The 15,461-nt window shown below is 41.8% G+C and overlaps 1 protein-coding gene across 3 annotated transcripts in view; it reads left to right on the top strand.

Moving 5' to 3' along the window:
- Positions 1-15,461, top strand: part of LOC136677970 (DNA annealing helicase and endonuclease ZRANB3-like) — a 166,776-nt gene that overhangs the window by 84,468 nt on the left and 66,847 nt on the right. For all 3 annotated transcript variants that reach the window (XM_066655694.1, XM_066655696.1, XM_066655695.1), the window contains exons 10-11: positions 10,607-10,726; positions 14,497-14,676. In XM_066655694.1, coding sequence (XP_066511791.1) covers positions 10,607-10,726; positions 14,497-14,676 — 300 coding nt within the window. The remainder of the gene's footprint in view (positions 1-10,606; positions 10,727-14,496; positions 14,677-15,461) is intronic.

Genomic DNA, 15,461 nt, shown 5'->3' on the forward strand with positions numbered 1-15,461 from the left:
TAGAGGCACACATCTTTATACCCATTTTACAATTTCACACATGGATTGATCTTTACCTAAAACAGGATCTGGAAGCACCAGGAACTGTCATAACACATCACTGTCATGAACAAGCCATAAACAACCTAGGCCATATACATCATCTGAGTTCCTGGTCGTAAAGTTAACAGCTGTTCTTATCAAAGGTGTTTAAAAAACAGGGAATGTGTGATCTCTAAAACAGTCCAAAATGTTATAGGAGAAATGGTACAATTCAGATCCAAAGGAAAATATAATACAACATTTCTCCCTCTTGTACGTAAAAGAAACGTACACACAAATTAAAGAAAAATAAAACAAACAAAATCGTTTGATATTCCTAAGTGGAATAGGCCTTATTTCTTTCCTAATGTATCTTACATTAGATATAATTGTTAGTGTAGTGTAGTGTAGTTGAAAGACATTGTCACCGCTCACATCTGAGATGTGAACAGCAGCACATGTAGTCCATAGGGTCAGTAGAAGAAACAACAATTCCATTTTCATTCCTGTCATCTACCTTGATGATTATCAGGAATAGTGAGATGAACACATCCATGCAGAAATCTTCAAGGGAGTTTAATTTCATCCACTGTTGTTCTTGACTTTACCTAGAAGGTACAAATACAAAAAAAAACAAAAAAACAAGAAGACTTGGCAGTATAATGTTAACAAAAAATAAAACAAAAACAAAATCTAAAAGACTTGGCAGTATCATGTTGGCTGTATATAAACTTTTAACATTTTGAGGAGCATCACTTCACTATTGCATCGAGTATTACCACGTCTTACCCTACCTAACACTGGGCTCCTAAGATACTGGCTGATCGTATCGTAGGGTGAAAAGAGGGTGTCTTCACTTTGGGTGTGGCCCCTGTAGCCTACATGCATACAGTTCTTCCCAAAGCTCTCCCAACCAGTTCAGCCATCTGTCCCTAGTTAGGTGGTAACACTACTTTGCAATGTGACACGTGTGTCCATGATTTCTTCCCTTGACACAATACTGCTGCATCTGTTACTAAAAGCACTTGGAATGGGCCTTTCCATTTTGCTTCAAGTGGACCAGCTGTGTGATTTTTAATCATCACAAATTGTCCTGGAACAATTGGATGTCCCCCCCTGGAAGGCTCAGTCCAAGCATCTTTGACACGTTGTTGAGCAGAATGTATAGAATTGGTGAGCTGCTTACAGTACATTAATAAGGCATCTGACGTAAGATGCACATCTGCCTGTCTAAGGTCAATGCTTCCTGGTAGAGACATGGCACGTCCTGTAATGATTTCATATGGACTCAAACCAATTTTGCGTGTAGGTGAGGCTCTGATGCTACACAATACAGCAGGTAGCGCATCCACCCAAGAAACCCCACTTTGGTGTAGCTTTGACAAACGCTGCTTTATATTTTGGTTTTGTCGTTCCACCTGACCAGATGCTTGAGGTCTGTACGGACAATGGACCTTCCATTTAACCTGCAACATTTTCATCACTTCCTGCACTACTTTTCCTGTAAAGTGTGTTCCCTGGTCTGATTCTATGATGTCAGGCAAACCCCAACGTGGAATATAGTCTTGGACCAGAACCTTGGCTGTGTGCAAAGCAGTTGCCTTTTTTGTTGGATAAGCTTCTATCCAGCGTGAAAAATTATCAACCACAATCAACACATCTTGCTTTCACTGACAGGGAGGTAGTGTGATATAATCAACTTGCAGATGTGTGAAAGGTCCTGGGGTGCCATTGTGTGCACAGCAGGTGTGGATACACCCGCCACTGTATTGTTTGACTGACACAATATACACCGCTTCACTACATCAGATGCATGGGAGCGGAATTTGGGATTCCACCATACTGAGGAGAACCGGTGAACCATGCTGTGGACACCCACATGTCCTAAACTATGAATTTGCTGAGCCAAGTATGGTAAAAGTGCCTCAGGTGCTACATACTTCACTCCCTTTGTCCAAAACCCACTGGAATCAAGACACGCACCTTTATCCACCCAAGACCACACTTCAATAGCAGGAGCATCAGAATACATTTGCATTAGTGATGAACATACAGTTTGTAAACTAGTGTCATTCGTTTTTGTAGCAGCTACTGTAACTGCTGGTAATTTCCCTGCAGCCTTTGCTGCTGCATCAGCCATGGCATTACCTCGTGCTTCATCTGTGTCAGAGGAATTATGAGCTTTTACTTTAACAACTGCAAGTTCTGTTGGAAGCTCGCTAGCTGACATGAGATCAGAAACCAAAGAGGCATGTTTTATAGGGGTACCAGCAGCTGTCAGAAAACCACGACGACACCAAATATGGCCAAAATCATGAATGACACCAAATGCGTACCTGGAATCCGTATAAATTGTTACAGTTAGACCTGAAGCTAGCATACAAGTATTAGCTAAGGCCACCAATTCAGCAGCTTGGGCAGAAAAATGATCAGGAAGACGACCCTGAGCAATTACTGCATGTGGCGAGCAGACAGCCCATCCAACATGTTTACAGCCATTCAGAATCTGTGCTGAACCATCAGTAAACAAAATCAAATCAGGATTTTCCAATGGAATTTCAGAAATATCCATATGTGGACTGTGTGACAAAACAACACAGTCAGGATCATCTTCACCCTCATTACAAGTATCAGACAATGCAGTCATCATTAATGACAAGGGATTAGTGATCTGTGCCCTTTGCAGGCAAACATGGACCAAACCCAGTTGCATTTATATACAATTTAGCTGAACAGTACTTTACAGGCTGTAACTGACCACCATGATCTTGCATGAGGCATGCTGTCATAAAACCATCATTTTCATGAACATACAATGTGAAGGGAAGATCAGGTTGAACAAAACTTAATGCTGGGGCAGATGTCAGAGCATCCTTAAGCTCTTTAATTGCTATTTCAGCCGTGTTGGAAACCTGAACACTATCTGTTACTTTGGGGCTTCCCTTCAAAATATCATATAAAGGCTGAGCAATTTCCAATCAATCCATGGACGACAATAATTGCACAAGCCCAAGAATGACCTAAGCCCTTTGATGGTGGTTGGTACTGGGAGTGCATGCACTGCAGAAGCACGGTCAGGAAGAATGGACCTTTGTTCAGCAGTTACTAACTGCCCTAAATAATGCACTAAAGGTGTGGCTAACTGTGCTTTGGCCAGACTAGCTTTGTGACCATGTGCACTGAGATGTGTTAGTAATGCCACAAGTTCATTGATATGCACTTCCTTATTAGGTGAAGCAAGCATGACATCATCAATGTATTGAACTAGTGTGGAATTTTTAACAGGACATTGTGGTTCTGCCAAATGCCGCCTTAGTGCCTGGTGATAAATAGTTGGACTATTGTGTAGGCCCTGTGGTAGTCTTGACCACTGAAACATTTCACCATCAAAAGAAAATGCCAACCATGGTCGACTGTCTGGGTGAAGTGGAACAGACCAAAATCCATTAGACATATCAATAACAGAGAAGACTGTGTGTGTGTTTGGTACTCCATCAAAAATGCTGCTAGGATCTGCAACCATAGGTGTTATACATATGCACATGTTAGCAATGCGATAATCTACTGTGAGACGCCATGCCCCTGAAGCCTTTTTACAGGCCAAATTGACTCACTCTGTGCCTTAATTAATATACCTTTATCAACCAATTCTTGTATAATTGGTCGAACACCTTCAATTGCTTCCCTGGCTAGCGGATATTGCTTAGTCACAGGTGGAGGTTTTCCTGTGAGCTTTACTGGTTCAATGTCCAACAGTCCACATTCATCCTTGTATTTTGACCAGATAGGATAGTCTTTAATTTGAGGATCAAACACTTGAACTGGAAGGACAGACAGCCTAGGATTCCCAGCTCCAAATTCCAATTGCATTTTCAATTGAGAAATGGCATCAATACCCAAAATTGGAGGTGACTTAATTGGAGCTACTATGAGGGAGAGAGAAATAGATTTAGGACCAAACCTTAAACACACAGGCTCTGTTTGATATGTATTATAGCTTTCACCTGTTACACCTGTACTTACAGTAGCAGTATTAACCAAAGACAGTTTGAATTTTTTAGCCATTGCAGTGGGTAGTAAAGTATCTTGTGCTCCTGTGTCAATCAAAAAATCACATTCATTATCATTCACAGTGGTTCTCACATACAATCTATTATCATTATTTTGGAGAATTGGCTCCAAATATGCTCTCACAGCTGACATTTCTAGTTTAAATGCTCTGAATCTGTTGAAAGAGCAGAAATCCGAGTGGGGGCAGCCAGCTGAGTAGCCTGTTGTATAAGTTTTAACAGCTGTCCTGCTACCTCTGAGGTGAGAGGACTATCTGACTGAGACTGTAATTCTTCTGGACTAGACTTGTATTTATAATTTTGCCATCTCCTCTTTTTACAATCTCGTTTCAAATGTCCCTTTTTCCCACAAAAGTGACACACGTTGTTATGTTTATTCTGGAGGACCTGACTACTTGTCAGCTGGGGAACAGTTTGCAAAACAGAGGCAACATGTAGTTTAACCTGCGCATCTCTCTCGTATGCTTTTAAACACTTAGACAACTCGGTCAGTGTACTAGTGCGCCAGTTGGGCTTCAACAGTGGCAAAACCTTCCTCATTTCTTGAGATAAGCCATCAGCCCACTGGGCCACTGACACCCGAGAATTCAGAACGTCTGCTAGTGATACAAACTCTGAACTTCCCCCATGGAGCAAAAACACCTCAGCAAACCTCTGTGTGTATGGACTCACAGGCTCATTTTCCCCTGATGACATTCCACAACTTTTTGCCAGCAAACAGTAGACCATAAATTGTTCCTAAGTACTGTAAGCAACCCCATATTACAGTCCTGCACTGCTTTCACTGCTTTCTAGATTTCAACTTATTTATCTGTGTCTCATAATATTCCTCCATGACTTCAATTTCAACTGGCAGGAGTATTTGCGAGCACACAAATATGATGTCTAATGGATGAAGAGAATACAGTTTGAATTTACGTGTCATTTGTGTTAAGAAAGGACCAATGCCCATTTCCTTAGGGTGCTTAAATTCTTTAGACAGGCGATCTATCTGTTCTGGATTTAGTGGGTTGTGTTTAACTGAAATTTTATCCTCCCCCTCTCTAGATTTTACTTGTTTTACTACAACTGGAGCAGCTTCTAACATTGTTAGATCATATCATTCTTCATTAGTGCTGTCACTAGAATCTGAGCTGGAAGACTTCTCTTCTAGACTTTAAAATTTTGTAAGAGATGGATACAGCTTCTCCACCTTTTTTGCAGCTAATTCCTGAAGGTCCCTTTTCTCTTTTACAAGTTTATCTACTTTAACTTGTAGTGCATTGAGAGATATAATGCTGTTTATTGAGTGCTCTGGTTGATCCTCAGACTGATCTTAGAATGATCTGGTCACAGGCCGAATCTCAAACTGATCTGAGATTTTAGTTATAATTTTAGATTTTAGATTTTTGATTTGAGATGTTTGTTAGAGGCACACATCTTTATACCCATTTTACAACTTCACACATGGATTGATCTTTACCTAAAACAGGATCTGGAAGCACCAGGAACTGTCGTAACACATCACTGTCATGAATAAGCCATAAACAACCTAGGCCATATACATCATCTGAGTTCCTGGTGCACTGTCGTAAAGTTAACAGCTGTTCTTATCAAAGGTGTTTAAAACAGGGAATGTGTGATCTCTAAAACAGTCCAAAATATTATAGGAGAAATGGTACAATTCAGATCCAAAGGAAAAAAATAATACAACAGTATGAACATTAAATATTCACTGTAAGAAAGAAGCAGATCACGATGAACACATTCATATTTATAGCATCACTGTTCTGACAAAAGTGTATCTCCAAGATGTAATGACCAAGACAGTCATACATAAATAGATGTTAATAATGGTAAATGGTAAAATGGTTAATTATCAACCTCTTGTTAACCCATTCAGTTACTTAACACTATGAGTTGACATATTAATTAAGATTGTACAATTCAGGATTTATTTGGATGCTGTGTGTGTTACAAATAGTTTTACAGTCCAGGGTCCACATTAGCAGTGATTACAATTTTTCTGATTAAGTATTTTGCAAGTTTTGAAGAGGTTACTTGCCTTTTGGGGTGCGACTGTTCACATTATATGATCCATTTATTTTACACCCAAAATAAGCACAGCAATAGATAATAGACAGTAATTAATTGCAGATGTTTGTTTCTGTTCAGCGAAAATATCATGTTTTATCAGTATTTTGTAACAGTATCAGTATTTTACTTGTATTTAAAGGAGCAATCTGTAATATATTTAGTTTACTAAATAAAATGATCAGTATGTGTTATCAGAAATTAAGGAATAATTCTGAACATTCTAAGGTAAGCACTGGCATACCCGAGAACAGTGCTGCAACCAGGATATTCTCTTTGAGAAGTGCCCAGTCTGGAGTGGCGCTCTATTGGTGCACCATGACCAGAGATGGAATAAACAAAAAGTAATACTGGTGATATATTTTCAAAGTTGGAGGCAACTTAGAGCCCAGCGAGAGTATAAGAGGGATGCAGATTTGGATTGTTTTCTCCTTAACAGCTAAGTAAGTCATTTCTGAATATCTGTAACATTAAATACACCTATGTATGGATAAAAGTTGTAAACTTGGTTGATTTGTGTGTTTTAAACAAATGAAGTGAGTTTTGAGCACAGGTAACCCATGTAAAGTCAGTGTGTTTTGAGAACAGATAACAGATTTAAACTGTGGTTTGTGAATTTTAGACAAATTAGTGAGTAATTACCACAGATTAGGGATGTAAGCTCTGTTGTTTTTGTGTTTATATGAATAAAAATGTGTATTCAGAGCAGATAAGGAATATGAACTCAGTGAAATTTAGGTGGAAAAATTGATGAGTAAATTAAATTAAGGTATATAAATGTCGTTCCTGGGAATAATCAATCTAATTGCAATGGCAATTGTAGCCTGGTATAGACTACAATATTATTTAAGGTTGAAAGGAATTGTGAATAGCTCCAAACTGACCCATGTAAGGTGGAACTAAATGAATATGAAAATTGTAGCTAATAAGCAAACATCTGCCTCCTAATATTAGATATAATATGGAAAGGAATAATCAGTAAGGGAGATAAAAGCCTAGTGAACCTTTTAATGTCAAATTTTAAGTCAAATATGAAGCCGGTGAACCGGTTTACCTTTTGCCATTTATTAGCATAAGTATATATTATAGTGATGTACAGTTTTCTTTGTAAATAGGTTATATGGCACATTAGTTTCAGCAATGGCGGCCAAGTTTCTTAGAATCCTCTTTGTGTAGGTTCACTTTATCTCAGCCTGGCAACCCACTTCGGCTTTGCGTCTGTGGAGGTATGGTGGGGGCAGAAACCTCTCTCCACAGTTTTGAATGTGAAGTGCATTACTCATTTTAAACGCTTGCTGTCAGTGTTACAGTTAGTTCCTTTAACACCCTTTTCTCAGTAAGGGCTTCTGAGCTCCCCATCTTTTCAGACCCCTAGTGTTTACTTGTGTTCTCGCAATGGAAGGATGAAAAGAAACCCATTTGATCAAAAACAAACAACATAATTTTATCTCTGATATATCAGCTGAGTTCAAACATAAATTTGAATCATCTCCAGCAGCAATACTGTTTACAATTTAGATAACCGTGTAAATGAGTGTCCTGCGCTTGTTTTTTGCAGTGAAAACATAGCAGTAGTTTGAAAAATGAATGAAAAAAGAGCGATATAAAGTGTGTTGGTCACTAGATCATATGGCATGGACTATTATTAACAAATGCCATTGTGTCCAGATTAAGAAGAACTAAAGGGCAAGGAAGTGCTGTGTCTGTGTCGGCTTGTGGGGAATTTATATTGTATCTCTGCTATGGCACAATCTAAGCCTGAATTTATATTAGCTGTCAAGAGCGTGTCTCTCACACTACCAGGCATAACATTAGCAGAATATTGGTAGTGGATACCAGTGTCCTTGTGGCTGCACATCTCTCAATACTTGATTAAGTTTGACAATTATACATGGAATAATTATCTTTCAAAGAAAATCACAGTAAAATTTCTGTTATTATTTCCATTTAAGTATTTATAGCTGTGATTACCAAAATTTGAAGAACTTAAGTTCCGTATGAACCACAATGGCGTGGTGAGATTGGGCACCACACCATAGCTCCTGAAAACTGAGGAGTAAGCTAATCAATGAGCTCATGCTGATTCGTTTGTAAACATGTGACTGTAGAAATGTTCTGGTTTAGTAATTTTGTTTAATTTTTAATGCCCTACAAGACATTGCATGCAAAAAAGAAGTCCGAATTAAAAATGACACTATAGTTATATTTGAGTGACCAAGTCTCCCAACATTAAATTGTGTAGGATTTTCTACTACTTACAGTTGTCGGTAATGTTCTGCTGTCAACATTAACAAGACGGTTCACCTTGAATTTTTTAACTTTACTTTCAAAGGTATTTGTGCTCTAAAAGCTATTTGAAATAAACATGCTTCCTAAAAATGGACCTCAGTTTTGTCTATGCAGCATATATTTCCACAAAAAGCAACATAATTGAGTGTTATGAATGTATAATAACTGATTAACTGTTAAAAAAAATTCTGATACAAATAAAATAGCCTTAATTTCACATGATGACTTGACACTGGGGGATTTGTTCCCTTCTCAATCAAGAATGGAGCTTGATGTTCCTCCTGTCTCTCAAAGATTAACATTTTAAGTGCAGTTTGTCTGATGGGGACAGTGCTTTCATTCTGCCTGGTCTTGCATGGTTGTTAGAAGTCCCATTTTCTCTTTAGCTAGATTTTTTTTGGCTCTACTTTTGGAAACTCCTTACTTTATCATGTTTTCCTTTGACTTTCCTTTCCATTATGAAAGTGTACTAAACTGTACTACCTTTCAGGTGTTTTTTATTTTTATTTTTTGAAGAAATTACCATATTCATTGGAAATGGAATAAACAACGAAGGTCTCTGCTGATTCCAGAGTTTTAAGACCTATAACAAAATTAGTTGCACACTTTCTTTAGCCTTGTAATGTCTGAGGCATCTCAAAACCTCATTTGACAATGTCCCTTCCACCTCACACACAGATTTTGAAAACTTTCAAACTTTCCCCCAACTCTAGTTTACCACTTCTTCCCCAACCTTTCCTCTTCTTTCACAGAGTGTGAGGGGTGTGAGAGTGAGTGCAGGAAAGCGGATGTATGTGTGTGATTCTGTGTGTGTTTGTGTGCGATCACACCTCCTGGTGTGAATGCTCTTGTTCCCTTTTTGATTCAGTAATCACCAATTAACAAGAAAAGTACTAAAAAAAGAAACACCCATGGACAGGGTGGAGGTAGGTAAATAAAAACATCACCCTGATGGCCAAAGAAGGGGACTGTGAGAAAAGTAGAATGACAAAACACACACTCATTAGAATAGCGAGACATCTGTTGAAACACACTTGTTGCTGCTTCCAGCCCTCTCACATTCATATAGTTTTGTTTTGTTGGGCACAGGGTGAGATGTGTATCATATTAATCATATGAATCCTTTGCTAGCTGCATGGTGAAGGACTCCCTTTAAAATAAGAATTTCTCTTTAAAAGCCATGTAATATACAATGATTAACCAAAATATTCCCACACCATGACATGCAGTATTGTAACCAAATAATTGTTATAATACAGGGACAGCCATGGTTAGGGAACTGGGCTTGTAACCAAAAGGTTTCTGGTTCAATCCCCAGAACCGGCAGGTCATGACTGAAGTGCCCTTAAGCAAAGCACCTAACCCTCAACTGCTCCCCGGTACCGTGGCTAGTGAACACATTCCTCTGTGTGCAAGCACAGTGGCCAATAAAGTGATTCTAATCATTGTAAACTGCTTCATATATGAGCGAAAGCCTTTCAAATTGGACCAGAGACATTAGGGCTTCATGAACACCTGTTTGCAGTAGTGTCGCAGTCACACAGCTCCAGGGACCTGGAGGTTGTGGGTTCGATTACTGCTCCAGGTGACTGTCTGTGACTGAGTGTGGTGTGTTCTCCCTGTGTCTGTGTGGGTTTCCTCCGGGTGCTCCGGTTTCCTCCCACAGTCCAAAAACACACATTGGTAGATGGATTGGTAGATGGTGGATTGTGACTCAAAAGTGTCCGTCGGTATGTGTGAATGTGTGTGTGTGTGTGTGTGTGTGTGTGTGTGTGTGTGTGTGTGTGTGTGTTGCCCTGTGAAGGACTGGCGCCCCCTCCAGGGTGTATTCCCACCTTGTGCCCAATGATTCCAGGTAGGCTCTGGACTGACCGCAACCCTGAACTGGATAAGCGGTAACAGATAATGAATGAATGAATAAAAATTGTGAACATTAATGAAAATAACATGAAGTATACTCATTAATGACTGTTGCGAATCTTGTTATACACTTTATATACACATTAATGAAGGTATGTAATGAATGTTGTGAATATGCAATTATATGGAACATTTCTGTATAGTTTGTGATAATGCAGTCAAAATTTCATGTGCAATGTTACATGTACAAAGGTTTAGATTACAAACAAACATAACATTCTGTCTTTGTTCAGGCTGGTTATATCCGGATTGATGGCAGTGTTCCGTCAGCAGAGAGAATTCAACTGGTACATCGCTTCCAAGATGATCCAGACACTCGAGTGGCTATTCTCAGCATACAAGCAGCGGGACAAGTACACACACACAAACACACTTTATTTTAACTTATTATTTAAAATGTTTATTTATTTATTATTATTATTTTTTTGCCCACTTCATTTGCACCGTTTTATTTGTTAAGCACTTTCATGTTAATTTGTTAATGAAAGGTGTTCATGGAGCCCAGATATTATTACACTCAAAATGTTGCCTCTCTTCATCAGAAGTTTCTTGATAATTAATTTTTTTACAATCTCACAACTCTTTTCAACCATTTGCATATTTGATTCATAATTTATTCTCTTAAGGCAGTTAGAACAAGAGCTACATCATTTGGCCAAATATGTATAATATAACTATCCATCCATCCATCCATTATCCACCGCTTATCCGGGTCGCGGGGGAAGCAGTCGGAGCAAAGAAACCCAGACCTCCCTCTCCCCAGCCACCGACTCTAGCTCCTCCGGGGGTATACCGAGGCGTTCCCAGGCCAGTCGAGACATATAGTCTCTCCAGCGTGTTCTTGGTCTGCCCCGGGGCCTCCTCCCCGTTGGACATGCCCGGAACACCTCTCCAGGAAGGCGTCCAGGAGGCATCCGAGCCAGATGCCCGAACCACCTCAAATGGCTCCTCTCAACGTGGAGGAGCAGCGGCTCCACTCCGAGTCTCTCCCGGATGTCCGAGCTCCTAACCCTGTCTCTAAGGGAGAGTCCAGACATCCTGCGGAGAAAACTCATTTCAGCCGCTTGTACCCGCGATCTCATTCTTTTGGTCACTACCCAAAGCTCATGACCATAGGTGAGGGTTGGGAAGTAGATTGAACGGTAAATCGAGAGCTTTGCTTTTTTGCTCAGCTCTCTCTTCACCACAACGGACCGGTACAGAGCCCGCATTACTGCTGACGCTGCACCGATCCGCCTGTCAATCTCACGCTCCATCTTTCCCTCACTCGTGAACAAGACCCCGAGGTATTTAAACTCCTCCACTTGAGGCAGGATCTCACTTCCAACCTGGAGAGAGCACTCCACCCTTTTCCGGCTGAGTACCATGGACTCAGACTTGGAGGTGCTGATCCTCATCCCTACCGCTTCACACTCGGCTGCAAACTGGTCCAGCAAGAGCTGGAGGTCCCGGCTCGATGAAGCCAACAAGACCACATCATCTGCAAAAAGCAGACATGAAATCCTGAGACCACCAAACCGGACACCCTCCGCCACTTGTCTACGCCGAGAAATTCTGTCCATAAAAATTGTGAACAGAACCGGTGACAATGGGCAGCCCTGACGGAGTCCAACTCCGACTGGAAACCAGTCGGACTTGCTGCCAGCCATACGAACCAGACTCCTGCTCTGTTTGTACAGGGACTGGATAGCTCGTAACAAAGAGCCCAGTACCCCAGTACCCCATACCCTGAGCACCCCCCACAGAATACCTCGAGGGACACGGTCGAATGCCTTCTCCAGATCCACAAAACACATGTAGACTGGTTGAGCAAACTCCCATGCACCCTCCAGGATCCTAGCGAGGGTAAAGAGCTGGTCCTGTGTTCCACGACCGGGGCGGAATCCGCACTGTTCCTCCTGGATCCGAGGTTCAACTATCAGTCGGACTCTCTTCTCCAGTACCCCCGTATAGACCTTACCGGGGAGGCTGAGGAGTGTGATCCCCCTATAGTTTGAACACACCCTCCGATCCCCCTTTTTGAAAAGGGGAACCACCACCCCAGTCTGCCAGTCCAGAGGCACTGCCCCCGATGTCCACGCAATGTTGCAAAGACGTGTCAACCAGGACAGCCCCACAACATCCAGAGCCTTGAGGAACCCGGGGTGAACCTCATCCACCAGCTTGACAGCCCCCCTCACCCGGGGTGTCCACCACCGAGTGCGGGGATTGCCACCCCGACAGGCACCGACAACCTTGCAGCCACAGCTCCGTTCAGCCGCCTCAACAATGGAGGTCCGGAACATGGCCCATTCGGACTCAATGTCACCAGCCTCCCCCGGGATGCAGTCGAAGCTCTGCCGGATGTGGGAGTTGAAGATCTTTCTGACAGGTTCCTCTGCCAAACGTTCCCAGCAAACCCTCAGCACACGTTTGGGCCTGCCAGGTCTGTCCGGCATCCTCCCCCGCCATCTGATCCAACTCACCACAAGGTGGTGATCAGTTGACAGCTCAGCGCCTCTCTTCACCCGAGTGTCCAGAACATATGGCCGCAGGTCAGATGATACGACTATAAAGTCAATCATCGAAATGTGGCCTAGGGTGTCCTGATGCCAGGTGTACTTGTGGACACCCTTATGTTCGAACATGGTGTTCGTAATGGACAAACTGTGACGAGCACAGAAATCCAATAACTGAACACCACTCGGGTTCAGATTAGCGGGGCCGTTCCTCCCAATCACGCCCCTCCAGGTCTCACTGTCATTACCCACGTGAGCGTTGAAGTCCTCCAGCAGAACAATGGAGTCCCCAGAATGAGTGTTCTCCAGCACTCCCTCTAGGGTCCCCAAGAAGGCATGGTACTCTGAACTGCTGTTCGGTGCATAAGCACAAACAACAGTCAGAGCCCTTTCCCCAACCCGAAGGCGCAGGGAAATTACCCTCTCGTCCACTGGGGTAAACCCCAACGTACAGGCGCTAAGCCGGGGGGCTATGAGTAAGCCCACACCTGCCTTACGCCTCTCACCCTGTGCAACTCCAGAGTGAAAGAGCATCCAGCCCCTCTCAAGGAGATTGGTTCCAGAGCCCATACTGTGTGTCGAGGTGAGCCCAACTATATCTAGCCGGTACCTCTCAACCTCGCGCACCAGCTCAGGCTCTTTTCCCACCAGAGAGGTTACGTTCCATGTTCCAAAAGCCAGTTTCAGTAACCGAGGATCAGAACGCCAGGGCACCCGACCCCGACTGCCACCCGATCCACAATGCATTATTGGATTACTACCTCTCCCACAGGTGGTGGGCCCATGGGAGAGTGGACCCATGTATCTCCTTCGGGCTAAGCCCGGCTGGACCCCATAGGTGAAAGTCCGGCCACCAGGCGCTCGCCAAGGAGCCCCTCCCCCAGGCCTGGCTCCAGGGTGAGGCCCCGGTAACCCTGCTGGGAGGCTGTGTCCACGTTTTTCTCTTTTTCATCCATGTCTTTATGGATCACTCTTTGTCTGGCCCATCACCTAGGACCAATTTGCCTTGGGAGACCCTACCAGGGGCTATTGCCCCCGAGAACATAGCTCCTAGGCTCACGCAGGCACGCAAACCCCTCCACCACGTTAAGGTGGTGATCCATTTTTATTTATCCATATTTATTTTTATCTCCCCATCCTCACATTTTCAGTAACAGCTTCTAGTTTAGTTTATATTTTGGAACATTTCTGTATACAGTTAACTTTAATAAGCCCTGAGAACATTAGTGAGGTCTGGATTTAATATTTGATGATCAAGTTTGTATCACAGACAACACTCTGACTCATACCACAGGTATTTTCTAGAACTCCATCACTTGGGAGTAAAACGTTCCACTGCACTGAAGGGCTCTATATCTGTCAGTAGCAACATTAGGCTTCAGAGCAGCTTATTTCATCTCATTCTTTTCTATAGGTGATACAAGATTTGTGTGCTGAATTAAACGTATTTGCTCATTGTCCATTGCCCAGTGCATCTTAAAGTTGCAGAATTCAGTAATGTATAAAATGTATATATGAGAAATGTATATATGAAACTGTGCTGAATTTAAAAGCCTGTTGTTCATGGCAAATTTTCTAAGTGAATTGAACTGCCCTATGGGATTTCTGTGTGTGTGTATTCTCAGGGCCTGACTCTAACGGCTGCATCTCATGTGGTGTTTGCGGAGCTCTACTGGAATCCGGGTCACTTGAAGCAGGCTGAAGACCGTGCCCACCGCATCGGTCAGACCTCCTGTGTACATGTGCACTACCTTATTGCCAAGGGAACCTTTGACATGGTCATGTGGGGCATGCTCAACAGGAAGGTGAGTTACAAGCTCAGAGCAGTTGTGTGGAAACCCTTGGTGAAATTACATTTTAATTTTCAAAGTGAAAGTAAGTTACTATGCCATGTGATGGACTAAGACTTTGTCCAACATTTTTTGCTCCTGCCTTGAGCCCAGTGATTCTAATGAGGTATTGCAGTCATCACAACCTAATATCAAGATTAAACTGTTATATGTTTTTTTTCCCACAAACTTAAAAATCAAATTTTTTGCATATTTAATACACAGTTGCTCTTTATTTACTGTGTTTAAATTATTGGGAACCAAATGGTTTGACTAAATGTGTTAAATTAGCTTGTGGAGAAATCAGTAGGAAAGTAACCAAAAAAAAATGGAAGAGTTTTTATGTATACACTTGTGTAAAAGATCATTAAATCAAACCACTAGAATATATTTTTGCAAAAAAATAAATGTTTTGAAATATTCTTGAATTTTCCTGGAATTTATAAATTCATGTTACTTGCTAAAATAAGCGGCAATCTTTCAGGTGTTTTCAAACTTAGGGGCCACCCTTACAATATTAATTAATGTAATTATACACAGAATAATATGTAGAATATCCCATGCCCATTCATTGGGGCTTCACATAGGGCCCAGCCCACTCTTTTGCTTCTAGCAGTCACAACAGCACAAGCTCTTTGCTAACCCTAGCTTCAATAATCATCTGTTGTTCATGAAAAGGTGTTCATGTTACAAAAGCATTAAAAGAATTTTCAAGGTCACATGAGAGTTCATATTATATCAGTTGTTTGCAAGCTAGCCAA

The sequence above is a fragment of the Hoplias malabaricus genome, chromosome Y, assembly GCF_029633855.1.
Source record: "Hoplias malabaricus isolate fHopMal1 chromosome Y, fHopMal1.hap1, whole genome shotgun sequence".
NCBI lineage: Eukaryota > Metazoa > Chordata > Actinopteri > Characiformes > Erythrinidae > Hoplias > Hoplias malabaricus.